This window comes from Cygnus atratus, chromosome 16 (assembly GCF_013377495.2).
Source record: "Cygnus atratus isolate AKBS03 ecotype Queensland, Australia chromosome 16, CAtr_DNAZoo_HiC_assembly, whole genome shotgun sequence".
NCBI classification, from domain to species: Eukaryota; Metazoa; Chordata; class Aves; order Anseriformes; family Anatidae; genus Cygnus; species Cygnus atratus.
Genome location: NC_066377.1, coordinates 1,094,723 through 1,109,221, shown reverse-complemented (window position 1 = coordinate 1,109,221; position 14,499 = coordinate 1,094,723). Strand labels below are relative to the sequence as shown.

Genomic DNA, 14,499 nt, shown 5'->3' with positions numbered 1-14,499 from the left:
CATATATTAGCCAGTGGAAAGCGTCTGGGAACTTCGGATCATCTGCCCTGTAAGAGGGGAGGAAAGCCCCTGCTGCAGGAGGATGAAGAAGCTGCTGGGCTGAACTAAACGAGCCGCCTTGTTGCTGCGGCGTTCCTTGCTCACACGGCAGCCAGCGCTGAGGGCAGTGGCAGGAGGCATTGGAATTGCTGCAGCAGGGTGCCGTGCGGCTCCCTCAGCACCAGGGAGGTCTTCTCTTGCTCGCTCCTGCTCGTCCCTCGTGGGTCTTCAGGCACACGATTCCCCTGGCTTCGGATCCGTCTCCTGATGGAACTCAGGATGTCCTTCTTGTGCATCTGGTGCTATTCTTTTCCCCTTTCCAAACCTGGTAGGGTCTTAAAGGAAGTAACATCCGTAGTTTATGGAGCTCCTGCAGGACATGGTGGTACGGTGGTTGACCAGGGGCACGTCCGACTACATTGCAAGAAAGAGCAGATCTTCCCTCAGGCCCTTGCTGTTCCCCCAACGCCGATCTCCTCCGCACCCTCTCCTTCAGACATCAGTTTTCTTCCCCCCGCAGCTCCGCTTCCTCTCTGCGACACGAGGGCTGGGAGGCTCCTTTGTCCCACGCAGCGGTGCTGTCACTGTTGCTCGATGACCGCTGGGCTGATGATCTAAAATAAGAGGCTCTCTTGATTAGATCACATTTACGCTGAAGCGTTCCCTCGCCACATGCTCGGTGCTGAGTTTCACGTGTTGCAGCTAGGCCAGGACTGTGCTGGGTCTTGTTGGAGTTATTCCTCTCGGGCCTTGTCCAGCCGAAACGTTTTTGGCAGGAAATTGGCTACTACATCGAAACAAAGAGGCCGAGCAGATCTGGGTGGAATCACGTCAGTGTTTTAAAGCCCGTTTGGAGTGGAGCGAGGTGCGAAGTTATTCCAAAATACCTCCTGCGCTTGCTGTTGGATCAGTCTTATTCTGGGATAGGAATGCTTGTTCCAGTTCAGCTCAATCCTTTCTCAAAGCCAACTGACCTAAACCAGGCCAAGGCACTCTTCTGGAACGTGCCGGTGGAGTTGCTCAAAGGAAACTCGGTGTGCGGGGAGCCCTGGGCTGGGCGCTGCCGAAGGGGCCGTGTCTGCGGCCTGCCTGGCTCGGTGAGGAGAACTAAGGTGTTAGCCGTGTGGTTGCCTTCATCACGTTAATTTGGGCCGCTCCTCAAAGCGAGGGGACTTGATGCTCCTTCCTCCGTGCTCCCCTTGAGCCAGCTGCGACCCGGCTGGGAGCTGATCCTGCTGAGCCCGCCGCAGGAGGGGGCCGTGGGCTCCCCACTCTGCGAGCGCCGGTGTCACTGCGGGAGGTGAGGGATGGGGGGAGCAGGGTTCCCTTCGTTGCGGCATGGTTTAACGCGGGATTACAGCGTGCCTGCAGCCACCGTCTGGTAACCGCCGTCTGTGCCTGCTAATGAGGTGAAATACCTATTAACGAGGAGAAATGCTTGCACCTCGCCTCCTGTGGAAGAGTGCCACAGGGGAGCAGAGTTTTGCCTCCCGTCTTCAAAGCAGAGACCGGGACGACGGTGATTCCGCCATCAAATTGCGGTCGGGTGTTTTAGACTGTGTTAAGGGAGCGCGCAGCTGAGCTTGGCTGAGCCCGTTTTGATTTCGGGCTCCGTAGCAGCGAGTGTATCAGCAACAGATCACTGGGCTCTCCCAGCCTGTGGCAGCCCCGTCCCAGGCAGCCGATGGCTGAGCACTGAGCTGCCTCCCAGCCGCTCCCCCTTCAGCGCAGGACCTGGGGGACAGGTAAGGAGTTGCAGAGGGGAAGCCGTGAGTTCGTCTGGCTGAAACAGGCTCTGGGGTTCATTCGGAATAACTTCTACCATCCCACGAGAAACGTGGCGTGTGGAAGCGTGGTCTCGATGCGCTCCTGCTGTTCTCGTGGCCGCCTCCTCAGCTCAGTCCGAGGGGCTCAGCGACAGGCGTCCCACCTGGGCTGCCCGCGCCAGGGCAGGACAGGGACTTTACACGGTGACGAGTTGGAAGTGATTTGGCTGACGCGAAGCGTTCCAGCTCTGCAGCAGTCCGGCAGCGACACGAGTCGCTGTGAAACACGATGCCCGGAGCCCCGGCTCGGTGGCCCGACTGGGCAGGGCGAGGGCAGAATGCAGATGACGCATTTGATTTTAAAAAAGTGGATAGTGTTGACAGAAACCTTATCTTGATTGAGGGTGGTAGGAAAGCATTCGATTCCAGCCATGTCTTGAGCTCGGTTACAGTTGGTTTTGGCTCTGATTCTTCCGTTTGCCTTCTTTGGGTCTTACCCTGCCATCTTCAGCCGTGCGGATGATGCTTCTGTGGTGGCGTTCTTCCCCCTACCAGCAGCGCTGCTGGGCTGGGGCTCTGGGGGCTTCTCTGTGCGGCCACCTTCAGGAGGTAGGGCTGACGGCTGCAACCAGCAGCGGTGCCTCCCAAACGCTGCTCGGATTTACTCCTAAACGTGTTCTTATTTACGGCGCATGGCGTCCAAGCTGAACCACGCATGCTCTGCTAGCCCAATGGCAGAGGTCTAAGACTTCGTGCATCACAAATGTGCTGCTTTACAATTGTTCAGACTCAAACGCAGTGTTCAGGTGATCTCATTTAGGAGGGCTGTATAATGTCCTCCTGGGCTCTGCCTCGCAGCTGCGTGAGGCATCGTGGAAACACCTTTGCAGAAAGCTTTTGTTGCAGTTTGCAGATTTATAACGTAGCTGCTGGCTTTGTTCCTGTTCCCTCGTGTTTAAAAACACCTGTTGACATCGGGATTCCTTCTGCTGTCAGTGCTCCACTAATTAACTGCAGGGACTGTTCTTGACACTCTCGTAGTACGCGGCTTGTTTATAGCCTGGCCAGCCTCTCAGGGCAGTGCCCGGGGACTCGCCAAGGACCCCGTGCTGCTGCCTTCCTACTTCTTGCGGTAACAATGCTACGCAGAACTCTTCTGTTTTGGAAATCGATATTCTCTGCAGAAGAGCACGCTTGTGTTATTAGTTCTTGTTTGTAGCCCTTTGAGGGAGAGAAAGACGGAGCTTTGCAGTGCTCTGGAATCCACCTCGTTGTCAGGCGCTTGCTCTATAAATCTGCGCTCTGTAACAGTAAGAACTCCTCTTGGCTGCGTGCCCTCAGGGAGGGAAGGGCAAATCAGTCACTTGGAAAAGCTTTGTATTTTGCTTCCTGCTGAAAATATACTTCTAGTACCTACAGGTACAAAGAAAACCTCCAACATATGGCCTTTCTGAGGGTTTTGAACCTGCATTGCTCGTGAGCCCTTCTGTCCAAAGGCTGTGAATCTTGGTACAGGAGAACGTGCCAAAGACGGTCTCTGTATCTGTCTCTAGAAACAATGAAGAGGGAAAGAGGTGGAGAACGGGGTGGGTAGGTGACACCTCTGCTGGGATTTGCTGTAGCAGCTCACCAATGCTTGTTCTCTGAAGGACTGTAACGGTGCGAGTGGAGGATTCCCAGGGACAGCGTGGAGGCAAAGATGTCTCACCCAGAATCTCGCTATTCCTTCGATGTCCCAAACCCTTGCCTCAACTTTGCGACTTTGAGCGATGATGACGTATACAATGCAGACTCCTGGTTTGGTAAGTTGTTTGCTGCTCCTTGATTTGAGTTCTCTTTGGATGAGGGCTTGGCTTCTGTGCCAGTGGATTAGTCAAATTGTTGACTGCATCATTCATCATGCTTGGTTTTTGTTTTGCTTCTGTATTTAAACTTTGTCATCTGTAATTTGATGGATGACTTTGTTAAACATCGTAATGGTATCCAGAGGTATTGTTATAAACGCCTAATGTGGGCTGTATAGTGAAAGCCTCTTTCCTCGCAGACCAACAAGCAAATCTGGAGAATGTCCCTCCTGCAGAAAATCAGGCCAAGATCTTGCAGAACAGCCCTGCTTTTTCGAAGCCTGATACTGTTTGTTCTTCTGCCACATCACAAGAAATAACAATGGGTAAGCTGGCATGGGATGGGTAGGAGGGGGTAAACTTTACTTGTTTTTCACTAGGGTAGTGAAAAGGCCTCAGTCTGGCTCTTTTGGGACCATTTTCTTATACTGTTGTCCAGCAAGGTCCCTTGCGGCTTCACGTTAGCACATGTCTTTGCGTATATATGAGCTGACCTTTGTCACTTTTCAGCTGAAAACTGTGGTGAAGAGGATGGTAAAGCAGAAAATGTGCAGTCCAACGTGGTTCCTCAGAATATTGTTGGGTCCCTGACAAGCTGGAGAGCTGCTGCCCCTGCAGAGGCATCTCAAAGGTGAAATACTTGTGTTCACTTTGTGTGCAGGCTGGTGGCGTAACTAAGCAGGTCCTCGCTCTCAGCATTTGCAGTTCTAGCTGTTCTGGGGTCATCCTAAGGGACTGGAGCTCTCCAGCACAGATCATGTATTGGTATAGCTGAGCTGCTTGCTGACCACGAGGGGCAATCTCTAGGGGTGGAAATGTAATGCAGCGTCTCACATACTTGTCAAATGAGACTTGGTAGCACTGGGAGCTTCTGGAATGTGGGGATATCTGAAACTGAAGCGGCTTATAAAGTTTCTTTGTTTATATCTGAGTTGGGCAGAACTCATTCTTGATATGAATGCAAGGGGCTCTCTACACTCATACACCAAAGAATATTAAGCTTGTGGATTGTAAAGCTGAAGTAATTTGTGCTGCATTTGGATCTTTAGGTTAAGCACACAGCTCGCGTAGAGCATGTTGGGGTTGGATGATGCTCTGACAGTGTTACACTGATTGTGTACTCTCAGACCCCGTGGGAAGGCTAAACCTCCATTTTCTGTTCCACTCTAGAGCGGGCAGAAGACCGGCTATGAAGCAGAGAAAAACACAACAGCGCAAACAGCCAGCACGAGTCAAAGCGGACAAAAATGCTCCTGCATTGGCTAACAAGGAAGAGGTTCCACCCCTGAAAAAAATGAGAATGTATGTCAGAGCCCTTCTGTTGGGGACTGAGAAGGGGGATACAACCCTTTCTTTTGAAAGGATTTCCATTTTGCTGAAGGTTCTCACAGAGAACAGTGCAGAAGGTTTAGAGGCAGGTGACCTCAACCTGATTCCAGATACTGGTTTCATAAACGAGAGAGAGTGGCTGTAAGACGTGAAGGCAGTGCTCTGTGTGGAGGTGTGAATGGAACAGGCTTGGGTTTCTGAAGCTTCTTATTACATACTTGGTGTCTGTCAGCTAGCTTAAATCAGGCTTAACTTGTCCATCAGGAGGTCATCAGGCAGTCATAAGCTATGAAGGAGTTGCAGCTGAAACATTTCTCAAATTAGCTTAACCACTAAGATACTGTACGGTGATAAGCTTAAGGTCAGGAATTTTATGAAAAAAGGCAATCTTTCAAATACTGTTGTACATGGATGAACTACAGTATTCCTACCCTCTCTGAGGAAAAAGCTGAAGTTCCCAAACTCAGTAATTAATCTTCCCTTCTACAGCCTTAGAGTACCAGGGAAAGCTAGACGGTCCTTACCTGGGCCCTTGGTGAGGTAAGGCCAGTCTGGCATACCTTAGAACTCACCAGGTGTTGGGATGTCATGCATGGTGGTGAGAGCTGCAGGTGATTTTTCACTTAGAGCACAGCAGTTAATTTGAGTGGTTTGTTGTAATTTAATACCTTAGCTCTGGCAGCAAAGAGAAGCTGACAGAAGTATCTCCAAAGGAAGAGCCGTTGCATCATCCTGACCATTCCCCAGGAAGAGGAAAAAGCAAACTGACCATGCCCTCCACACCAACGATGTTGAAGTACGTACCTTTTTTGTGACTGAAGCTTGTCTTTGCTAATGATGGGTGCTTTAGCTGACAGCCCTGGCTAGAATGTTCTCAATGTCAATTTAGCATGTGATGGTATTGCACTTAGTAAACACTAAATCAAGGCAACAATATTAGGATGAAATGCACTTTGACTTTTCTTGTGCAAAGAAAAACTTTTCCTCTTGACTTGAGGAAAAAGTTCTCCTCTCTAACGACTAAGCATGCATACAACAACTGGATATGTAGGATGGCCGTTACTGCCAGCTTCCCCGAGGAAACAAAACCCAGCAGCTCTTTTCTGAAGAATATATTTTTTATAAAGAGTGGTGCTTCTGCAGTGAAGTCAGAAATAAGCATGTTCCTATATGCCCATAACCAGTGAAACGGGAAGGCGCATCTCAGTCTTCAATGTGCTTCTGCAGGAGGACTAATCTTGCTGGCAAGCTGAAGAGTACAGAAGAGCAGGAGTTGGAAAAGATGCAGCAGTTGCAGCGAGAGGTTATGGAGCTGCGGAAGAAGAACGAGGAGTCCCTGAAAGCAGCTATTGCTGGAGCAGGTGAGCTCTAGCTGAACTGCAAGCTGAAGCTGTACTGGGCTCATGTACACAGGAACACAAGGAGAGTGCTGCGTGGAGCTGTACAAGTACCTCTGAAAAGAAAACCTTTCAGGCTTTGTACTACATATTAGGATTTAGGAAGCTTTCAATGTAGACCTGCCCCTAAACTGCCTGGGAGTAGTCTTATTTTGTCATGTCTTAAAATGTAATAGATGAGTTCTCCAAAAACTGCTCAAGTTATTAGAAATAAATGCCTCTTCTGCAAAGTCCTCCCCTGATCCTACCCTAAAAGGCTTCCAGACCTTACATATTCTTCCTTCCTTAGGACAACCTGTGAAGAGAACTGTTGGTCAAGTAACAAAGCCAATTGACTTTCACTTCTGCACGGATAGTAGAATTAAACAACACGGGGAAAGCCAGCCTGAGAATGAGTACAAGGAAGTGGATTTTGCAGCAGTACTGAGGAAGCATCCTCCTTCTCCGGTAAGAACCAGTATTGCCAGCAGTCAGCTGACTGATTCTTCACACCACCACCTTTCTCCTTTAGCACATGCTGCTGGTAACCCTCTTAGCTGGTAGATACATAGAGGCAAGCGTTGTGCAGATGTAACTGTTAGTTTACTGCATGTCTGCACTGCCACAAGATACTAAAGGACACTTTTGGGGAAAAAAAGTCCCTTTAATGTCAGATCTACTGGTCACCACATATGCTTTAGTCTTCTACCTCATACAGTTTCTTGATATGACTAGTCACGTGCAAGTTCAGACAGTTGAGTCATGTCTGTCTAATGTGAAGCATTGCCTTCTTTTTTATAGTGAAGGGACAGATATTGTGTATCAGAGAGGTAAGGAAGTGTTATTGAATCATCCTTCTGTTAAATGGCCATAATGACTGTTTTTTTGTTTCCAGGTGCGACTGCCAAAGGGACCCACTATCCCCAAACCCTTCAATCTGTCCCAGGGAAACAAAAGAAAACTTGAAGAAACCACGTCAGAATATGTGTCCCTTGCTGAGCAGGTCGAAGCATTCCAGAAACGCACACCCTCTCGTTACCATTTGAGGAGCAGGAAATCTGATGAAGGTGAGCAGTCTCAGCTATGTCCAGCCAGGATGCTATCTGCAGAGGTGGTAGTAGAAAAAGATGCTTCGGTTACTGTGCTGAGCAAATAATCTGTCTGTTGCAGGCCTTGCCATTAACTGCTCATCTCTGTACCTTGAATTTCTAGGCCCAGTCTCAGGAAAGCCAGTGAAGGCTCGGCTTACAAACCCTAAAACACCGCTGCTTCAAACAAAGCACCGCTTCAGACCTGTCACCTGCAAGAGTGCAGTGGAGTTGGAAGCAGAGGAAATAGAGAAAATTCAACAGTAAGTAAAGGTTGACTGTAGTCTTCTAAGAATTGTACTGCACTGTAAATAACATCTGTAATGCTGCTTCTGAGGAACACGGTTTTTTTGTGCATAAGCCTGTGGCAATGAATGTAGGGATGTAAAGGTAGCCAGTTTTGCAGAAGGTAGTCTTAAATTAAAACGAGAAGCTGATCTTTGAGCTTAGCTTATGATTAGTAAAGCAAACGCAGTATAGTAGCACAGCCTGTGTACAACTCAAAACTCTCCTGTAGCCAAAGTTTTGGATTTCTAAGAAAGCAACCTGTAAGGTGGTCCTTAAGTCTTGCTGTTTCAAAAGCAAAGGAGTTACTAACAAGAGCTGGACGCAGTACAACACAACTGCTTCTGTACCTGACTACTGCTGTCCTATACTGAGAAGCCAGTAGCTAGAAGCTGCATCTTGTCACACAAAACGAAAACGCTTAGGTGACTCTCTCTATTATTCCTGCGTAGGTACAAATTCAAAGCACGGGAGCTTGATCACAAAATCTTAGAGGGTGGACCAGTCCTGCCCAAGAAACCCCCTGTGAAGGAACTCACACAGCCTGTCGGCTTTGATTTGGAAATAGAGAAAAGGATTCAGGAGCGTGAGAGTAAGAAGCAGCAGGAAGAAGAGCACTTCGAATTCCATTCCAGGCCGTGTCCAACTAAAATCCTGGAGGACGTTGTGGTAAGAAGCTTAGTAATACCCCAGCCCAGGAATTCAGACTGAGGTGGCAATTAGCTTCAAAATGTCCTTAGCTATGTTGCATTATGCATTTAACTTTCAGTAAATGTTGTCTGTCATCAGGTAAGAACTGCAGTTTGTACCTAGTGCTATATCAGATGGTTTCTCTGTTGCACTTCTTGTTGACTTGGGTGACCACTTACTGACTTCTCTGAACAGGGTGTTCCAGAGAAGAAGGTGCTTCCAGTTACAGTCCCCAAGTCTCCTGTCTTTGCCTTGAAAAGCAGAACCCGAATGTCTAGCAGAGATGAAGAGAAGGTAATTGTGAGTGTGCTGTAGTCAAGCCTTCCTCTCCCACCGTGGTGACTGCCTCAGCCGGTCCTGCATTTGCCAGTTGGGTGCGATGCTCTGGTTTGGCTAGCCCCTGCCCTCCTGTTGGGCAGTTCCCCAGTGGTCACCTTTCTCTGTGCAGTTCCCTGCTAAAGACTTAGCTGCTGCTACTTGCTTTGCAAAAATGAATTCTCTTATAAAGTAACTTTTTTAAGCATGAGGCCACTGACCAGGCTGAGGTGTTGCTGCTGCAAATGAGGGAAGTAAACCCTGCTTAGGTTTCTAGATGATAAAAGGACATTGGCCCTCTGTTTGTTGCTGAGAAGGGCAGATATTGCGTGTGACCTTTCTTACCTCAGTCACTCTAGCACCCTAGAGGTAGGGTGCAGGATTCAGAATACTTCATGCTTTTCTTCCCTTCCCTCTTGTGAAGACGAGGCTAAAAATTAGTCTAATTTTGGTTGACTACTAGAAGTAGTAGCTCTTTAGAAAGAGAAAAATCTTGCCTCTGGTTCAGGATGCCTATAAATTATTGGTACTTGGTTGGATACTGCAAGAAGATAGTGTTTTATTGATGCTGTTGTGACTATTTTACAGGAATTCTAGCCTTTGTGGTAGGAATTGTAGTCTTTTTCTGCAAAAATACAAAGTCTAGTGCTGTGTGTGTCAGATCCTAACACTAATATCTGTTTAGGAAAAGGAAGTGGTGCCTGTGATCAAAGCTAACCCTATGCCACATTACGGAGTGCCCTTCAAACCTAAAATGCCAGAACAGAGGCATGTGGAAGTTTGCCCTTTCTCTTTTGATTCCCGTGACAGAGAGCGGCTAATACAAAAAGAGAAAAAAATAGAGGAATTGCAGAAGGAAGAGGTAAGAGCTAAAAATTACCTTGTATTCCACTCCTTAAGTGAAAAGGGTGTTGCAGGACTTGCCTTCTGCTGTTGGCTGTTAAATACCCAAAGCTTTGTGCCTTTGAGGAAATGGCAAGGAATTTTTCAAGCTCTTTATTTCAGGTGCCGAAGTTCAAGGCGCTACCTCTGCCTTATTTTGACCGTGTTAAGCTGCCAGAAAAGAAGGTCAAAACTCCAACTCAGCCTGAACCATTCCATCTACAGATTGATGAAAGGGGAGCTGCTAAGCTACAGAGCTGGAAACAGCAGGTAGGAGAACAAAGATAACAGGTATGAACAGACTTAACGTAGCTGGTTGAGCTCAACTGCAGCAAGTGTCCTGCTTGAGTTTAATTAGGATCTGGCAGGCAAGAATTAATGCATTGTTTTGTCTTTAATATTTTCCATGGTAATATTTTCTATGCAAGTGACTTGATCAGAAGTCAAACTGGCTTTTCCAGTGTCAGGAGAGCTGAATTCTGGGTGGGGGAAGATGGTGTTTTTGTCATGCCTGGCACTTGATGACTTTTCTTCTCATGCAGCTTAAAGAAGACTTGAAAAGGCAGAAAGAGGCAGCGTGTTTTAAAGCTCGTCCCAATGTAGTGGTGCACCAGGAGCCTTTTGTGCCTAAAAAGGAAAATAAGCCAGTATCAGGTAGAGTTAAAGTGCTTGGTTGGTAACTCGGAACTGATGTCATTAAATGATGCTTAGAGTTGCTGATGCCGTTCTTTATCAGCACAGCCAATATTGCTGTGCACTTAATCAACTAATTCCCTAACAGCTTGTATCCCCGAGGAGTGGAAGAGTTTCCTCTCCACTGCCCCACTGTCCTGCACTAACACAGCAGCTGTATTTAACAGCTATGCTACAACTGGCAAATGGTTGATGTGCTCTAGCTTGCGATAAGGGTATATAATATGCAAGGAGCTCCCTGTAGAGACAGATGGTATTTCTGCAGCAGCTGTCAGTCTTTTCCTCCCATTTGTAATAAGATGAAGGCATCTCCAGCTTAGTTTGTGTGGAGCTAGAAACTTCATAGGGTATAGAACTAGCTAAAAACTTGTTTGTACTAACAATTGTGTGCTTACTCCCTCCTATGAGGACACCTGTGGCAGGGGTAACATCTGCATTAACAGTGCTCGCATTTGGCCGTAAGCTTTTCTTTTCCCCAGAACCCCAAATGAATCCCAAATGTGTCTACTAACCACCCTTGTGAGGTGAAGCGCTCCAGAGTGAGGCTTCAATTTGATATTAGTAATGCTCTGCTTTACCTGACTGCCTTTGCACCAATGTTATCCCCTCTATTTCTAAACTTAGAGAGCCTTTCTGGTTCTGTAGTTCCTGAAAGTTTTGAGCTGGCAACAGAAAGAAGAGCTAAGGAGCGACAGGAATTTGAAAAACGATTGGCAAACATAGAAGCCAGAAGGGAGAGACTTCAAGAAGAGGCCAGACAGCGAGAAGAAGAGCGTGAAAAGGAAGAAGTTGCTAAGCTAAGACAAGAACTGGTAAGTGAGCTATTTCTAAACAGGGACCCAAAGGGATGTGTGAATGTACTAAGTGAGCTAATGTCAATGTTGAGCTGCTTTTAAGATGGTATTCTCAAGTTTCCCTGTCACAAACTGACTCCTCACTAATGTCATAGCAGTTCTTTTTTAAAAAAAAAAAAAGCTCTGAAAATCATCGGCTGCCTCAGCTGTAAACACATAGTTGTTGGAGTAGAATAATCCTAGTAAAACCCACAACCCCAAAGTGTCTTGTGAGCTCCTTGTGGCTGACTCCAGTGCCTGGGGCAGAGTGGTGGTCTTGCAGATGGATGTCTGCCTGCATCCCACTGATGGCTGGCCTGCATGTTTCAGCTTCATCTCAGCTGCAACCATTTTGTTTCATTTTGTCCTTGGTTTTCACAGGTCCACAAGGCAAACCCCATACGCAGATACCGCAACGTAGAAGTGAAGGCCAGTGACCAGCCGCTAACTATGCCGAAGTCTCCAAACTTTTCAGATAGGTTCCGGTGCTGATGTGCATCCCTGTGATAGTAGGAGGGAGAGCACATCCTGCTCCACACTCTTGACAGGCAGAGAGGGAACAGTTGTTTTTAGTGACTTCTCAGTCTCAACTCTTACACTTGGCTCCATTATTGTTATATTGAGTGGTTTAACTCCATCTGAGACAGGTGGCTGAGGCACAGCATACAGAGAGTGCCATACAGTCTCCGTGGCCTCGTTTCACATCTAGACACCTTGGTCTCTAAAGACTAAACTAGGTAAGCTAGGTTTTGATATTGTATACAAACATTGTGTACTTGAACTAAATAAAAATTCATAATCTGATTGCTGTCTATTGATAGCAGCTTCAATCCCCTTCCTGCAAAAGAGTTTTTGGTAAAAGGCGCTCTGAAGCTACAAGGATGTGCACATCTGGAAGAGCTGCCTTGTCTCTGTACATTGAAGTATTGACTTCAAGTTGGTCCCTTAGGCATTTAGTGTATATATCAAGTTTGAGTTGTGCTGAGTAACTTGAGGCTTCCACAAGCCAGCATATTGCAGGTCTGTCTTGTTGATGTTCAGATGAATGCTAATATTAATCTTGCCCACACTTTAAAGTAGTTCCATGTGTATATTAGAGCATTAAACCTTCAGCTGTTTTACAGCTGAAGTCATTCTATTTGGGGAATCAGTTAACTGGCAAATGACTGCTCACTGCCTCCCTGGCTCATGCTAGCACCATTATCCTGGCTAGAGATGCATTGTCTCCCAGCCAGTCTAGTGTGGCTAGTAGAGCTAAATATAGGTCAAATGCTCTAATGGGCTAGAGGGCAAAACTTCCAGTATTGTTAAAGAGGTGATCAAATCTAGATTAAACTTCACTAAGAATTTCTTCCCTTAGCATCGTAATAGGCTTTCAAGACTTTGTGTAGGGTTTTCCCTCATCTTAAGAGATGATAAAGGCAGAACGCCCTTTACGAGCTAAATTGAAAGATGAACATTTACTGTACCTGAAGATTTTTTTTTGGCAGGATTTCCCCTGAAAAGTGAAATGCTGGGGGGGGGGGGCGGTACAGCAGCTGCAATCTACTGCCAGCAGTGAGAAAGTGTTTTGTAGGAGTATATTAAACTTCAGCTCTTCTAATGGAAGGTTTCCCTGCCCTTGGCAGGGGGATTGGAGCCAGATGATCTATAAGGTCCCTTCCAACTCAAACCATTCTATGATATCCTATGAAAGAACACCAGCCTCAAAAAGGAGGAAAAGAAAATTTAAAGTGTAAGGACATGAGGATTCTTGTTTGGTTGTATAGCTTTAAGTATTGTGCAGTTAGAGAGTGAGTGACTAAGGAACTCAAGAACAAGGGATTTTGTATAAGCATGTTAGTACTATAAAGTGAGTGGTGGTGAAGCAGCAGAGCTTCTTCAAAGCGGAGAGCTAAAAGGCAAGGCTCCTTCTAGCCTAAGCTTTAGCTTTTCCCTCTCTCCTGAGGACTTTCTTATGTATGCAACAGAACTGAGCCTGAAAGATTGACTTAGTTGTACAGGATGGCTTAAGTCATTTTTTTTTTTTTACTGACTTTGCCAGTAGCCCCGTGTCGCTGAACTGAGGGTAGCTTTGTTGGAGTGATGCTGTCAACAGCATGGCCAAAGAGGCCGTCACAAGTAGCTACTGCCAGCTCTGCTGGCATACAGCTTACAAGAATGACAGGAGCAAGAAGAACTTGTAAGTATCCTTTTCCTGATGGAAACTGCTCAGATTTGCATGGGTCTGACCAAAGGTGCGTGGATTTTTTTCTCAGTCTGCCTTAAACTTGTTGCTGTCTCAGTGGAGCTATTCCATCTGATCTGCTAGACAGAGAAATCGGGACCCTGAATGTGCAGTCAAAGAAACTTCTGCAGCCTTAAATGCCAGTTCCTGTGAAGCAGGCAGCGTGTGGGCAGCAGGAGCTGTAAATATTCATGGCAAGGCAGAGGAAAGCCTGAATGCTGTTGAGCAGTGGAAGAATGTACAGGCAAGCAAGATAACAAGGCTGCTGAGCTGGAGCAGATATCGATCCGTGAATGATGGAGCAACTGGATTTCCGTGATGGCCTTACATGGCTCCTGCTTCAGCCTTGAGGAAGGGTTCATATGCCTGACAGCTTGTCAGTTTTTTCCAGCTATATCATTGGGTCTAATAAAAGATATTACCTCTTCCTGCAGCCAGGGCCTCTTATATTCCCCATACGCTGCAAACTTGGTGAAAGATGGCCTCAAGCAGCCATGCTGTGTGTGGTATGGGGCTTCTGGCAAGGCTGGTGGCAGCCACCCTGCAGCTTCTCACAAGCTGGGTGGTGTGTGCCTAGTGTAAGCTGCCCTCTTAACTAGGAGGGAAGCATTGTCATGCTTGGAAAAACTGCTTTAATGTAGGAAATGTGTAAATAAGGGGTGTCTTGGAGCTGAATGTTGGTCACAAAGGGGTTTGGTTAAGGCTTCAGGAATGAAATGGGCAGATGACAGCTTGTCCCACTAGAGTGGAAGTGGGAGAATCAAGTTACAGGAACGGAGCAGTAGATCAGGATTTAACCAAGTTTTAGCACGTGCCTTTAGAGTTGGGGTAGGTTGACAAAGTGATGTAAAATCTGTGTTCTTTCTGTGTGTATTTTGTTATATTTGTTTTTTAAATATTTTTTTAAATATATTCAAAACTCGTCACCAAGGCATGCTCATAAAGCTGATGAATGGGACCAGGTATAGTCAAATGGAACTTTACCCTGCCCAGCTTCACTTCTAATATAAACTCTCTGCTGTTCTTCTAAGTTCTGTTTCTGTGAAGTAACTTGCTGAACTCGGACTAGAACAGGAATTAAGCCGCAGTATTTCCTGGACTTCATCTTGAAGGGTAGCTGAGAACTGGAAGC

At 46.9% G+C, this 14,499-nt stretch overlaps 1 protein-coding gene across 5 annotated transcripts in view; it reads left to right on the top strand.

Moving 5' to 3' along the window:
* Positions 1-14,499, top strand: part of TPX2 (TPX2 microtubule nucleation factor) — an 18,004-nt gene extending 3,505 nt beyond the window's left edge. For 2 of the 5 annotated variants that reach the window (XM_035567064.2, XM_035567063.2), the window contains exons 2-17: positions 3,455-3,607; positions 3,850-3,975; positions 4,160-4,280; positions 4,820-4,951; positions 5,652-5,774; positions 6,206-6,339; positions 6,665-6,822; positions 7,250-7,421; positions 7,567-7,705; positions 8,180-8,396; positions 8,613-8,711; positions 9,418-9,594; positions 9,738-9,884; positions 10,157-10,268; positions 10,953-11,119; positions 11,522-14,499. In XM_035567064.2, the coding sequence (XP_035422957.1) occupies positions 3,505-3,607; positions 3,850-3,975; positions 4,160-4,280; positions 4,820-4,951; positions 5,652-5,774; positions 6,206-6,339; positions 6,665-6,822; positions 7,250-7,421; positions 7,567-7,705; positions 8,180-8,396; positions 8,613-8,711; positions 9,418-9,594; positions 9,738-9,884; positions 10,157-10,268; positions 10,953-11,119; positions 11,522-11,632 (2,238 nt within the window). In that variant the 5' untranslated portion in view covers positions 3,455-3,504 and the 3' untranslated portion in view covers positions 11,633-14,499. Of the gene's footprint in view, positions 1-3,454; positions 3,608-3,849; positions 3,976-4,159; positions 4,281-4,819; positions 4,952-5,651; positions 5,775-6,205; positions 6,340-6,664; positions 6,823-7,249; positions 7,422-7,566; positions 7,706-8,179; positions 8,397-8,612; positions 8,712-9,417; positions 9,595-9,737; positions 9,885-10,156; positions 10,269-10,931; positions 11,120-11,521 lie in introns of all 5 variants that reach the window. The other 3 variants (XM_035567061.2, XM_035567060.2, XM_035567062.2) reach the window with 2 other exon arrangements.